Genomic DNA, 13922 nt, shown 5'->3' with positions numbered 1-13922 from the left:
TGTGGCAATCAGCAAAAGCAACAACAACAACAACAACTACAATCACAATATCAAGTCAATTCACAACGGCAACAGCAACAGCAAAACGGCAAACTGGTCCGATTGAAGCGGTAGAACGCTGCTGCCACTAATATGCGTGTGATTTCGCCGCGTAGATCGTCAACGTCAGCAGCGGGCAGTGGCAGTCTCTACGGCACAACGTCGGCCAGCGGCGCTGGCAGCTCGAACAGCAGCACCGGCATCAGCAGCAGCAGCAGCGGCAGCACCGGGGGAGGCGCCACAAGTAACGGCTATACGCGCTACTCAACGTACTACGATCGCGGCAGCAGCCTATCCAAATTGCTGCCCTCATCAGCTGGCACGGGCTCATCATCAACGGCATCATCATCATCAACATCCGCCTATAATCATTACAGCAGCAGCGGCAGCGGCAGCAGCCATTATCCCAGCTCCTATTCAACATACTCCTCGTCGTATACGCCGCGTGTGAGCACACAGCGGAATAGCATTGGAGCCACATCGTATCTGAGCGGCGGTTCTGGTTCCCTTGGCAACTCTGGATATCGAAACAGTTCATCGTCGTACTTTACCAGTTCCAACTATGATACAAATTCGTATGGCCGATTCGGAGTGAGTGTTAATTGATTTATGTTAAATCGCTTTAGCCACACACCCCCTTACCCCCGTTACCACCCTTACCCTTATCTTAATTAATTTTTGATGTACATGCATACATACTTATACATACATATTAGGACATTCACATTGGTGGCTCAAGAAAGTATATGTATTATGCCGGGCATACTATATTTAGTGTAGAACTCTATTTCACCTTGAAACTTCAACTTTGGTCTCGAAATCGGAACATATTCGGGTTAAAAAAAAAAAACAAACAACACAAACACAATCAAACATACACACACACACACACACATACTTGCACACACACACACACACACATGAACGTCGTTTGGCTTAAAAATCAGCTAGATCAACCCACCATCATAATAGACATTCAAGAATTGTTGTCCATTGTATGCATATCGTTTGTATAGCTATAATATATACACAAATATCGGGGCTGTTTGAAAATTTCCAAATTTTACACATAATATGTGTTTAAGCAAAGTTACATGTACATCAACTTTGTTATGGAAGGAGAATATAAAATATATTTTTAATACAAATTTTTAAGGATATAAGAGAGTGTGAAAATGATTTCGGAACAGCCCCTGTCGTTGTATGCAATATATGTGTGTCAATAGCTGTGTGTGTGAATACATATGTATGTCAGTGTGTGTGTGTGTTAAATATATAAAACTATTTTTAATCAGCTTTGGCTGCGCGTTTTCATGTTGTGCATTGTCCAAAAGTCACAAGTCGCCCCATGACATACACTTACCTGGTCGTAATCCACCGCCAACCTGCCACTTGCCACCTGCCACCTTCCCTCCACGAGCATAGTAGATGGACATATGACATATGTATATGTATGTTTCGATAGCCACCTCATTTACCTAGGCACGCCCCAGTTGGCTATATGTTTATTAGCATGCCAACCCAGAGCCACGCCCCCTCGCCCACTCTTGCGTCAACACTTTCCAAGCAGAGCCCAGCCCTACCTATATGTATTTACGAGGGTCAACTGAAAAGTCATTGGCCTAAGTGTGAAGCGTAAATTTGTTAAACAAATTATACATTTGTAAGAACACGCAACCACTTCAATTGAATTATTATATTATTAAAGAGTGTAATCCCTAAACAGATGGCCATATAAGTTTCGTGAAGTATTGTCACACTGTTTGGTAATTTGGAAAAAATGTTTTATTTCAAATATAATGCGGTCATTAGTTTTCTGTTTTTTAATTCGAATTTGGCTCAAAGAACAGGTTATTTATGAAAATATTGCATACTTTGAGGTTAGCTTGATCAATCTTAAAGTTTAAAAAGAATAAAAATGTTGGCATAATTTAAATAGCTTCAAAAAGAGATTTTTTTAAAATTAAATTTATTTTTATTCAATAGAATTGTGTTTGCTTACTTAGACCAAAGACTTGTCAGCCCACCCTCGTATGTACATATGTGTTTACTGTTGTTCTTGACACACGTTTGACAGTTGGCGGCATTTTGAAGTTGCATTTTCACTTTGCTAACTTGTCATTCCTCTTTCTTGTTGTTGTGTTGTTCTGTTTACGCTGTTACACACACAAACACGCACATACCTATGTATATGTACATATATGTTGCACAAATCTGCGATAAGGCGGCGGATGCGTCATGACCACAAACATAGATCCACCCGCCGCGGCACGGCAATGGAATGTTTTGGCCAAGCCGAACCACTTGTTGGCACTGCTCCAACAACGGCAACACCAACAGCACAGCAACTGCAGCAACAACTACAACAACAATATGTGTCTCACCGCCCTTGTGCTATCTCTACATATAAATAAATATATATATATATACATAATTATTTGTTGTTGGCATCGGCGGCATTAAAATTCAAATTCGCAATAAGTTCCCAGCAGAACTGGACCTCAAAGAAATATTGAGGAAAAGTTGAGGAGCATTCCCTGGTCATTGAGGAAACATCGATCCGTTCGTATGAAAATGATTGAGGAATTTAACATTGGGAGTTCCTAGGAACGAGGAATGAGGAAGCTTTCCTATACACTTCTCAACGTTTCCCTAACAAGAAACGTTGGTAACTCCTCGTGGAACTCTGCCAAAAAATCCCTAGGCACTAAACTAAAAAAATTATTATAATTTTTACTTTGTTTTTTTTTCTTCTTTTAATTTATATTGTATTAAATTTTTGTTGTATTTATGGCTGTTCTAGTGGTGTTCTTGTCTGCAACTCGGCGACTCTAACCATTAAGCCATTGAGGAATTGAAATTTTTTGCTTAACTATAATGTACCAATTGACCTATTTTATGTTTCGAAAAAGCAGCGGCCAGTTGACGCCGGCAGAATTATTACAACACTAACAATGAAACGTCAAAAAAATGACAACATCAAGTAAACGCAAGGGAAAATCAAGAACAGGGAATTTCAGTTCTGCTGGGTTAAATGTGATGATGCATTGTTGTATGCGTGCATACATACACGTATATACATACAAACATACATACTTACTAATATATATTATTATATGTATAAATTATATATTTCTCATATGTATGTATTGCATTTGTCATAAAACACGCAAAATATTTAAAAGCTGTTTCATCAACATCAACGCATGACTTATCGTTATCGATAACAAATAAGCTGTTTCTCACGTTCCCAATTCTGATATCGCATCAATTTGTGCAAGTCATTGGCAGCACTTTTGCGGATCGAATAAATATAATAAAGAATACATGTGAATGAGCACATCAAATATTTGGGCCATTTGTTTACACTATTTGTGGTGCAGAGTTGCCATTTGATGGCGCAAATTGTGATTATAGAAAATTTTTTAATATAAAATTAAATAAAAATCATTTAAGCGTATACTAAAAGATCATTCAATTTTTTCGAACGGTTTCTAACTCTTTTTTTTGGGCAATGCAAATAGCAGGAACTGTTATGATATATTATGATATATAAAAAAAAAAAATCATTTTGTGGTTTTTAATAAATTTATTTTAACTCTTATTTGGAATCTAAACAAATAATATGAAATAATAATTCATTTTTAATTTTGATTTAGAAGTTATATTAATGAACAAATTGGGCATTCAAGTTTTTTATACCATTTTTATACAACATATTTAAATTACAAATTGAGAAAAAAATTAACTTTTATTTTTCATATTTGTAAAAAAAAAATTAATGCAAATAGCTTTTGAGCCGATAGGTTTATTTCGGCAAGTTACAAAATATTTGCATTCATATTTTATTAAAGAGCTGGAAAATAACTTTAATATACAATTTTTGTTATTTACATTATCAGAAATAATTGAAATGCTCTTGTAATTACATTTTTTTTTTTATTTATATACAAAATTAAAGTGAAAAGAAATGAATTTAAAAAGGAATTGCAAATAAAAATGTATGATGTTTACACAAGTTAATCAAGCTTGTTCAATTGTTATTTTGTCTAAAGCTAGAAGCGCGTGCGTTTTAAGTCGCACTTGAAACGCGTCCTTTTTCTTACTGCATACTTTTAGGCGGGCTCTGCAAATCGATTTGTGTGTGCGTGTGTATGCGTGTGTTTTTATTTAAGAATTGTTTTGTGTGTATCAAATTATTTATTTGATTTTTTTTTGCTGTTTATTATAATTCTTCTTTTATTTCGTTTTGTTTTTGTTGCAATTGAATATGTTTTGTTGGTTTGTGTTGCTGCCCCATCATGAAAACAAACAAACAAACATATGTTATAATCGTTATCGTTGACCGTTAATCGTTATCGCTATTTCACAACCAAAAACTAAAAAAACGTCAATTGTCAATCGTTCGTCACACATCTGTATAAATGTTTCAACAACAACAAAAACCACAACACGAAACATTTCCGACACTCTCAGTTGTCGCGTCGGTCAAAGGGCACAACATCAAATGGCGATGTGACCGCATCATCATCATCATCATCAGCAACAACAACAACAGCAGCAGCAGCCAAGAGCTCAACAGGTGCAACAAAGAAAGACGATTATGTGACAAAGAAGTTGCCACCAAGCGGTGCTGGCAATGATGCCACAAATGGCAGCAACTCCTCCTCCACATCGAAACGTTTGTCCAGCTCATGCTCATCATCATCCCTAGCACGTTTAGTTGCCACATCCGGCCTGGATATATATGAAAAGTATAGTCCGGCTAACTATAAACCCAATCGTGAACTGTCACGTTCCAGATCGGCGGTCAATGAGGCCGACACTGATAACAGCAACAGCAACAGCAACAACAAAAGCAATGATAACAATCACAACAACAACAACAACACCACCTGCACCGTTACACTGGACAGACCAAGGAGCAGCCGTTACAGTCGCCTATACAGCAGCAGCAGCGATGCGGGCAACGGTGAGGCAAGTGCAACAAGTGAATCAACAGCAACAGCAACATCAAATCTTAGACAGCAACGCAGTGGATCTGGCAGATACACACTGAACAGCAGCAATAGCAGCGGAGATGTGCCCACGGCAACATTCACGTTGCGCAGCAATCGAACCCGACAACAACGCAACAACAACAGCAGCAACAACAACACACAGGACACACAGCCCACAAGCAATGGACATGCCACTGAGATGCAGTGCAGCAATGGACTCGATGCCAAGCTTAATGGACTCTCGTTGTTGTCAACGTCTCCCAAACGTAATGCCATCTATGATAGCTCCAGTTTAACAGCAGCTGCAACTGCAACAGCAACAACAACAACGGACACCACAGACGATGCAACAGTGACTTGTACAGAAAATGTCACAGCTAATGGCAATGGAAATGGCAACATCAATGGGGAAATTGATGGCGATGTTTGTGCCACAGCAACATTGACTTTGGCAGACAAGGTAAACCGAAAACCGTTAACTGTTAACCGATAACCGTTAAGCGTTAACCGATAACTGCTAATTGAATATGCTGATCGATAAATGAGCAACTGACAAATTTGCAACATGTACTAATCGCATGACCAGGGTTGCCACCCGTCAAGGAGTTAGCCCAGCCGATAATTCTGTTTAACTTAAACGTTCAATCTAAGCATTTTGTATAAAGTTTACGAAATTTTCTCTGTGTGCGTTTCATTTATTTCTATGGATGTGTGTGTGTGTGTATGTTTGCGAATTATCAAACAATGTTGCTTTTGCTTTGCTCTCCAGCCTCCCCCTCCAAGCCCCTGACCCTGACCCTACAACGGCCCTGTATTGTGATAGGAATACAAACAGTTCGATTAATCATCGTTTTTTATTATATATGGGTATATAAGTGTATACATACATACATATATATTATATATAAATCAAACGCATTGTCATTCTCATTTCTTTCTCTCTGGCTCGTTTTCGCTCTTTTTCTCTTGTTCTCTCTCTCTTCCTATTTCTTTTTATCGATCTGGCTTTGCTCTTTGTTTTTTATTTATATTTTGGTTTTTTTTTTTTTTTGTGGCTAAACCGTTAAACGCAATTTCCATTAATCGATTTACATGATATATGTATTTCTATATATTTTTAGCTAAACTCTTGCAGATCGCATCCCTTTTAAACTAAACTAACCAACTAACTAACTCACTTGATTAACTTGTACTCGAAAACCATAACAAAGGCAAATCGTTAAGCTATATAAGTACTATATTCCCTAGAGCAATCGATACCGCAACCAAAAAATAAAAAATAAAACGAAATCGAAACCAAAAACAAATAATCGTTAATCGATAACGCAACTGTAAATGTAAATTTAACTGCAACTGAAATCGATCATGATTTAGGCAGGCGCTCCAAACAAAGTTCAAAGCATCTAAATATTTATATATATACATATAATAGAGATATATATTTGTATATATATAGAGATATTTCCAAAATATTTTAGTTTAACTTAGTAGTTTGTAATTGCAAACAAGTCCAAAATGTGTGTGTTTTGAGCAGTTTTGAGAGTATGTATTTTTGGTAAGCACAACACGCCTTTTCAAATTCGATAAAAATTGAGGAAAAACACAACAAGAAACAAGTATCACAACAACAACAATGACAAGAGAGAACTATCAATTCTAATAAATCCAAGCGCAATAATACAAAGACAGAGAGACCGACAAAAACAACAAGAGGTGTCGTGTGGACGCAACAGCAACAGTTAGCGGACGAGCAGCTGTTGAATGATGTTAGACATTAAGAAAACCAGAGGATTCCATAAGATTCCAGCGTCCAAAGTGCAGCGTGAGGCAGCGACAGCAGACAACAATCAACAACAGCAGCAGCAACAAAGAGGCAACAACATCAGTCAACAGCAACAACAACAACAATCACAGACGATCACACGTCACGTCAAAGGAAACAAATCCAGCTCAGGAGGAGGCGGAGGAGCGGCAGCAGCTGCTGTTCCAAAGCAATCGATTGTCAATAGAAGTACCGCTGCTTGCAGCAACGCACGTGCAACAGCAACAACTGCCACAGCTGCCACAACTGGCAACAGCAGCAACAATCCGGTGCGTGCGGCAAATCAACGTTATTTTCTGGTGTCCAGCTACAAGGATCCCAGCTTTCTTAAGGCCGAGTGCGAGTTGGCCCATGCACAGGTGACACTAAACACCAAGTCACAACGCAAGCGCAACAACAACAGCAACAACGATCACAAAAACAACAATCAAAGCAACAACAAACAAACAGCAGCTGGAATTGGATTGAATGACATGCGTCGACCGACGACGCTTAATGGCAATCAAACGGCCGGCAACAGCAGCAGCAGTAGCAACAGCAACATCAACAGTAGCAGCAGAACAGCAGCAGCAGCAACAACCACAACTACAACAACAGCAATAGCTAATAACACAACCGTCCACAGGATTGATATCAGATATAGTCATAACCATAGTCATAGCCATAATAATAGCAAGACAAAGGCAACAGTTGCTGCCGCAGCAACCGCAGCAACAACAACAGCAGCAACTGCTGGACGTGGCGTTGTGGCTGGTGGTAAGCTAAAGCCGCTGATGCTGCAGTGCAACAACAATCACAACGCTATGAATAGTCACAGTAGCTACAACAATAATAACAATAACAACAGCAGCAGTAACAACAGCAACAGCAATAATATCAGCAGCATCAGCAACAACAACAGCAACAGCATGCAACGGCAGCAGCAAGCACAACAACAACAGCAACAACAGCAACAACAACAACAACACGATGACATTAGCTATATTGATAGCGACGATACGCCGCCGGCAACAGCTGCTGGCACAACAGCAGCAGCAACAGCAACATCAAGCCAAAAGGTGACCAACATCTGTTACTTTAAGCCCATAACGCCGCCATTGCAGCTGCGCAATCAGCAACAATTGGCCAACAACGGCAGCAATAATGATAAGCCAATTGGACAACGTTCGGTGCGTCCCAAATCCACAATCATCTCCTCGACAAATTCCAACTTTGCCGCTAGCTACGAGAAGTTCAATAGCTATAAGCACACGAATGGCGAGCAGCGGCCCAAGGAAAGAGATCGGGAGCGGGAAAGGGAACGTGAAAGAGAACGGGATCGAGATCGAGATCGGGATCGGGAGAGCAGCAATGCACGTCGCTATGGCATCGATTCGTTAAGCATTAAGGCGTCCATTGAAAAATTTAATAATCTCAGCGAGCAGAAGCGACTGCCGACGCCAATGCGCAGCAGCAATGCAACAGCAACAACCGGCACGACAGCAACAACAGCAGCAGCAACATCAGCAGTAGCAGCAGCAGCAGCCGCAGGAGCAACATCAGCTGGCAGCAGCAGCAATCTGCAGCAACGTTACTGCAGCAGCGATTTGGATAATGCAAGGATTGCTGCCGGATATAGCAGCTCATTGACACGGGCCGGATATCGTACATGCGCTAGCAACAACACCACCACCACCAACAACACCAACTCGACAACAGTGACAGCGATGACAACGATGACAGCTCTGGCGCCCATCGGCAAATCGGCCAATCGCATTGGCCATGGTCTTTTGGCCAAGGCAACGAACAGCAGCGGGACAACAGCAACAACAACAACAACAGCAAATGCAGATTGTACGATTGGCAGTGTGTCGTCGTCAACATCGTCGTCATCCAGCAACCATAAGGTAAATCATCATCATCAGCACAATGACAACGGTGCCAGCGGCAGCACGGGCGTCTCCGTCACCGGCTCCGTCTCCGTCTCCTGCTCCTCCTCCTCCTCCACCACTACCACCACCACCACCACCTACTCTAGTACTAGTACTTGCGACTCTGCCGCGGTCAATGCAACAGCTAGCGACAGCGTAAGTGGCGCCCAACTATCTTGGGGCGCTCTTTGCGCTCTCTCTCTGTCTCTCTCTTCATATACTTTTACTCTCTTTCTCTCTCTCACACACACACATTGTCTGTTTCCGTTTCCTTTTTATATCTAAGTAGCTACAATAGACAACTGCTCATGTTTAACATTATTATTATGTCATCATTAGCACCGTAACTGTAAAACCCGTATTTGTTTTTTTTTTTTTTTCTTTGTGTACTTTGTTGTGTTGTTCTTTTTATTATAATAATTATTATTTTCTCTAGGACTTTTTAGCTAAGGGCATTTCTCTTATCTGTTATCGATATCGATCAACCGATTCACAATGTCTGTTGCGTTTTTTTCATTCTCTTGGTTTCACTCCTTCCACCTCGTTTAGCCTCCCCTCTCGCTCGCTTCTTAGCTCTCTCGATCTACTCTCTGCAGCATTTGCATTTCTTTTATGTTAACAGTTGTGTGTTTGTTTCGTTTTGTTATTTTTATTGCGTTTGTTATTGTATTTGTTTTGTGCGTCTGCTTTAACGCATGCATGTTTGTTACACTCACTCATACACTAACACCAAGCCAACAGACAGACATACATACATACATATATGCATCCTTTTCTAACGCTCGATTGCCTGCTGCTTTGAAATACTAATTGTAAATTAATTGGCATCGTTTTTTTCTTTGGCCAACATAACATTTTTCACGTAAATATACATACATATGTACATATGTGTTGTATATATGTATAATTCGATCTTTCGTTACTTATCGACTATCCTATTTCGTCCAGGCGTCACGCAACGCCACAAGCAGCTCACGCTCAGTGCTGCCACCTGTCTCGCCGACATCCAACCGCTACTGGGATCGGGACAGCATCCGGAGCAACAGCAATGCCACAACTTCTTCTTCCATTGGCTCATCGTCGCTTAGCAATAAGCACAATAGCGTCGACGAAGGCTACAAGAGCTCCCGTGACGAGAAGTTCGAGGGTGAGTAAAGCAGCAATCAAATGAAAAATATTTATGTATATCCCAAGACTAATTCACCTATAACAATTGTTGATAATTACACCATCTTAAGTCAATTCTAATATGTTTTGACCAAGAAATCATAGTTCTAAAATCAATTCCTATACATACAGATGTGGGGAATAGGACACCTTAGTATATTCACCACGGTTCATCCGTTTATTCTTCATAATTCACAATAGATTATTTATTCGCGCCGCCAGCTTTTCGATAATTATCGAGTTTATATTTGAATTCAAACTTAAATAAAAATTGTAAATCGTTATGGAACTAAACGAATCCTAGAAATATTGAATTGTATTCTATGATATAGGCAAATCGGTGTTATTAATAATTTCGAGAGATCAGTAGGCTGTGCTCGTCCTGTACGTTAATTATATTAGCCAGTAATTCAGTATGTCAGTTAATATACTGAGCTATATTAACACATAGAAACTTTCGCATAAATTAGATTAGATCTTGTAGACGTTCACAATGCCGGGCGTAAATCGAACGCGACGAGCACAAATGCATGATTTGCCATCCGAATTGGGTAGTGCCTTTTGGGCAACGCCCAGTTAGCTACATATAATTAATTGCATCTTAATTGAATCTTAATAATAAAACAATTGAAATATATGCTTTCAACCCACAGGTCTATGCGGTCTGAGGAATATCGGAAACACTTGCTTCATGAACTCGGTCATTCAATGTCTGAGTCACACGACTGAGCTGACGCGCTTCCTGCGCACACATCACACCAGCACACGCTCGACAACCTCCAAGGATCAACAGATATTACACGGTACGTTAATATCCCAAACTCTAAATATCAATAAATTTATTTATTTGTTGCTATATTGCAGAATTTGCCAAGCTCATACAGGAAATGTGGACGACAAATGTGCACAGCGTTACTCCCATGGAACTGAAGCGAGCCTTCTCGACGAAACATCGAATGTACAGTGATTACAATCAACAGGATGCGCAGGAGTTTCTGCGCTTCTTCCTAGACTCGCTGCACTCGGCGCTCAATTCGGGCGTCAAAGGCGAGACTCTGAACATTGATGATAACCTCAGGTGAGTCGTTAAGTAATCAAGCAATTTATTGTGTTTAGATATATAAAAGGCTAGCTTCAATTGGCTTACACTTAACAGAAACTCTTGGTATTGCTTTTAACAAAACATTCAAGTTGAATAATCCTTTTGCTACGATTACTTAGACAGCTTTCAATGACTCTGAAAATGTGACCTACTGATATTAAAAATAAAATTGCGAAAACTAAATGTAGTGTAGGTATAACAAAAATTACAATAATTAAATAAAAAGCATAAAATAAAAACAATTGTAAATACAAAAGGCTAAATAGTTAGCCTAAATAACAGAAATAAAGTTTATTATAAACAATGTGAATAATAGCTTTATTATATTTATAGTATAGTGTGACCAGTGCATAAATATACAAAAATTTCTTTCATAACTAAGATATAATATAGTAGAGATTAAAATATAAAATCATTACAATTATTGTGATTGCAGTGACAACAAGAAGGCGGATCTGACCTGGGAGTGGTATGCGCGGCACGAAAATTCCCTCATCCGTGATCTATTTGTCGGCCAGTTAAAGAGCACACTAAAGTGCACGAATTGCGGCAATACGAGTGTAACCTTTGACCCCTTTTGGGATCTGAGTGTGCCGCTGCCGTCGTCATCACGCTGTAAACTGGAGGCTTGCTTGGACTTATTTATACGCGAGGAAGTGCTGGATGGCGATGAGATGCCCACATGCTCCAAGTGCAAGACGCGACGAAAATGCACGAAAAGTTTCACGATTCAGCGTTTCCCCAAATATTTGGTTATACGTAAGCGCATCAAAAATTGCATGTTAAAACATTGTTTTTTATAAATATATTTCCTTTACTTAGATCTGAAACGGTTCTCAGAAACACGCTGGAGCAAACTGTCGAATATTGTTGAGTTTCCCACATCGGATCGAGAGCTTAACATGGCCTCATATGGCGCCAATTCAAACTCGAATGTGCATTATTCGCTTTATGCGATCTCCAATCATATGGGTAAGTTTACTAAAAGGTATTTGGAAAATACAAAACTTTTTTTTACCATTTGATTTATTTTATATTTCATATTCAGGCTCAACGGCTGGTGGACATTATGTGGCTCTTTGTAAGCATCCGGTCTCACACAAGTGGCACGAATTCAATGATAATAGGTAAGATAAATATGTTTTCTGTTATTATGAGTTATGAGTTTACAAAAATCAAATCTGAAATAATTATAGGGATGCATGGGAAATTTGAACTTTTGTTTACTTTAATGAAAAAAGCTTCTGAAAAAAAATTACACTTTAATTTATATTTAAAAATTATAGAATAACTTTTAGTTTTCAATTTTATGATAATTTGTTCAAATTGAAAATTAAATTCAATAAAATAGATATTGAATGCACCTAAAAAATATATAAATAGAAAAAAGTTCAACAAAATGTTGAAATAATGCTAAAATATTTGTAATATTTGTTTGTACATCGTTTTCAACTGTATTTTTTATATTGCTATTATGTTCATTTATTTTAAAATATTTATCTCTTTAATTGTTGCAGCGTCAGCGATGCTATACCTGAAAACTGTCTCGTTTCATCCAGTGCCTATATATTATTCTACGAACGAGCGTAAAACTAACTCCAAACAAATGCAAAAAGAGAATCGGGCTGTAGCTGAACAAGTCAAAGGAACATATTAACAACGACAACAACAGAAACAACAGCAACATTAAACACCACCAACAAATCGCAACCACAACTGGAATAAAGTGCAAAAGTGCAAACAACAACAACAACAAAAATAACACCAATAACATCAAGAAAGTCGTACACCTTAGAAAATGTTTTTGTAAAATTACTGCAATTGTGCAATATGTGCGTAAATTTATGATCAACTATTTACTAACTCTTAACTCAACTCGAAACCAAATAGAATGACTACAACAAATGGATAATTGGACGACGGTGGAAGCTAATGATGTATATAAACGATGTCTAACCATTAACTGAAACCGACAACAGGAGCATGCGAGATGCATAAAAGTATACATTAAAGAAAAATAAAAATAATTGTAACAATTTGTGCAACATAGCTTTCGGCAAGCCAAGAACATAACCGAGGGAAAGAGCAGCACAACAACAATAAGAACAACAATTCAACACTATAAAACGAAATTGAGCAAAATTGTTACTTGCACTTCTCTTGCATATATATTTTAGTATGTTGTATAAGCGTCATGAACCCAATTTCGATCCATCTTTAGAACAAACACACAAAACACATTGGATCACGTATATACTTATACTTAAAACGAGAAAAAAAAGATGTATCTATATGATTGACAATGATATATGTATATGTATGTCTGAATTTTAAATCACAGTCAATACAAACTAAAATGAAAAAGAATAAATCAATAGTTTTCCACAGTTTGGTTTGCCGAAAGCCGTGTCAAGTGGTTGTGGATAAAGAAACTAAATTAAAAGCAAAAAAAAAGCAACAAATCGATAACGTAAGCAAACAATGTATTGAACAAAAGCTAATTTAAAACTAACGATAACTTGTGCAATGTATATCAGTATATATTTCATAAAGAGGACAAATGATAAATCAACAATAATGCAAAAGAGAACAAAAAGGGGGAATAACATTAAAAGAAAAAACATACACATAGATACCCAAAAACAAAAACACACCCTCACACATTCTAAATGAGATAAAATGTGAAAAAATCGCAAGAAACATTATTACATTAAAAAAGAAAAACAAAACAAAAACAATGACTAGCAAAAGAAAAAGCTTTTAGCAAATGATTAGTTTATAAAGAAAACAAAAACAAATACTAATACTAATGCAAATAAGAGAGAGAAAGAGAGAACATTTGGCGTGAAGTGCAACAAACAAAAATGATAAGAAAAGAAAAG

The 13922-nt window shown here is 38.2% G+C and overlaps 1 protein-coding gene across 3 annotated transcripts; it reads left to right on the top strand.

Annotated features, from left to right (window-relative positions):
* Window positions 1–6: 6 nt before the first annotated feature.
* LOC117791721 (ubiquitin carboxyl-terminal hydrolase Usp2) lies at window positions 7–13751 on the top strand. 3 transcript variants are annotated; one of them, XM_034631571.1, is made up of 9 exons: window positions 7–630; window positions 4516–5499; window positions 9720–9918; window positions 10592–10741; window positions 10803–11016; window positions 11477–11799; window positions 11863–12012; window positions 12089–12167; window positions 12558–13751. In XM_034631571.1, the coding sequence occupies exons 1-9, from the start codon at window positions 133–135 to the stop codon at window positions 12628–12630; spliced, it is 2670 nt and encodes an 889-aa protein (XP_034487462.1). In that variant the 5' UTR covers window positions 7–132; the 3' UTR covers window positions 12631–13751. The 3 variants fall into 3 exon arrangements, with proteins under 3 accessions (XP_034487462.1, XP_034487473.1, XP_034487483.1); XM_034631582.1 differs by lacking the exon at window positions 4516–5499 and having other exon boundaries at window positions 14–630; XM_034631592.1 differs by lacking the exons at window positions 7–630; window positions 4516–5499 and adding an exon at window positions 6208–8747.
* Window positions 13752–13922: the final 171 nt, after the last annotated feature.

This window comes from Drosophila innubila, chromosome X, assembly GCF_004354385.1.
Source record: "Drosophila innubila isolate TH190305 chromosome X, UK_Dinn_1.0, whole genome shotgun sequence".
NCBI classification, from domain to species: Eukaryota; Metazoa; Arthropoda; class Insecta; order Diptera; family Drosophilidae; genus Drosophila; species Drosophila innubila.
This window is presented reverse-complemented; position numbering and strand designations above follow the sequence as displayed.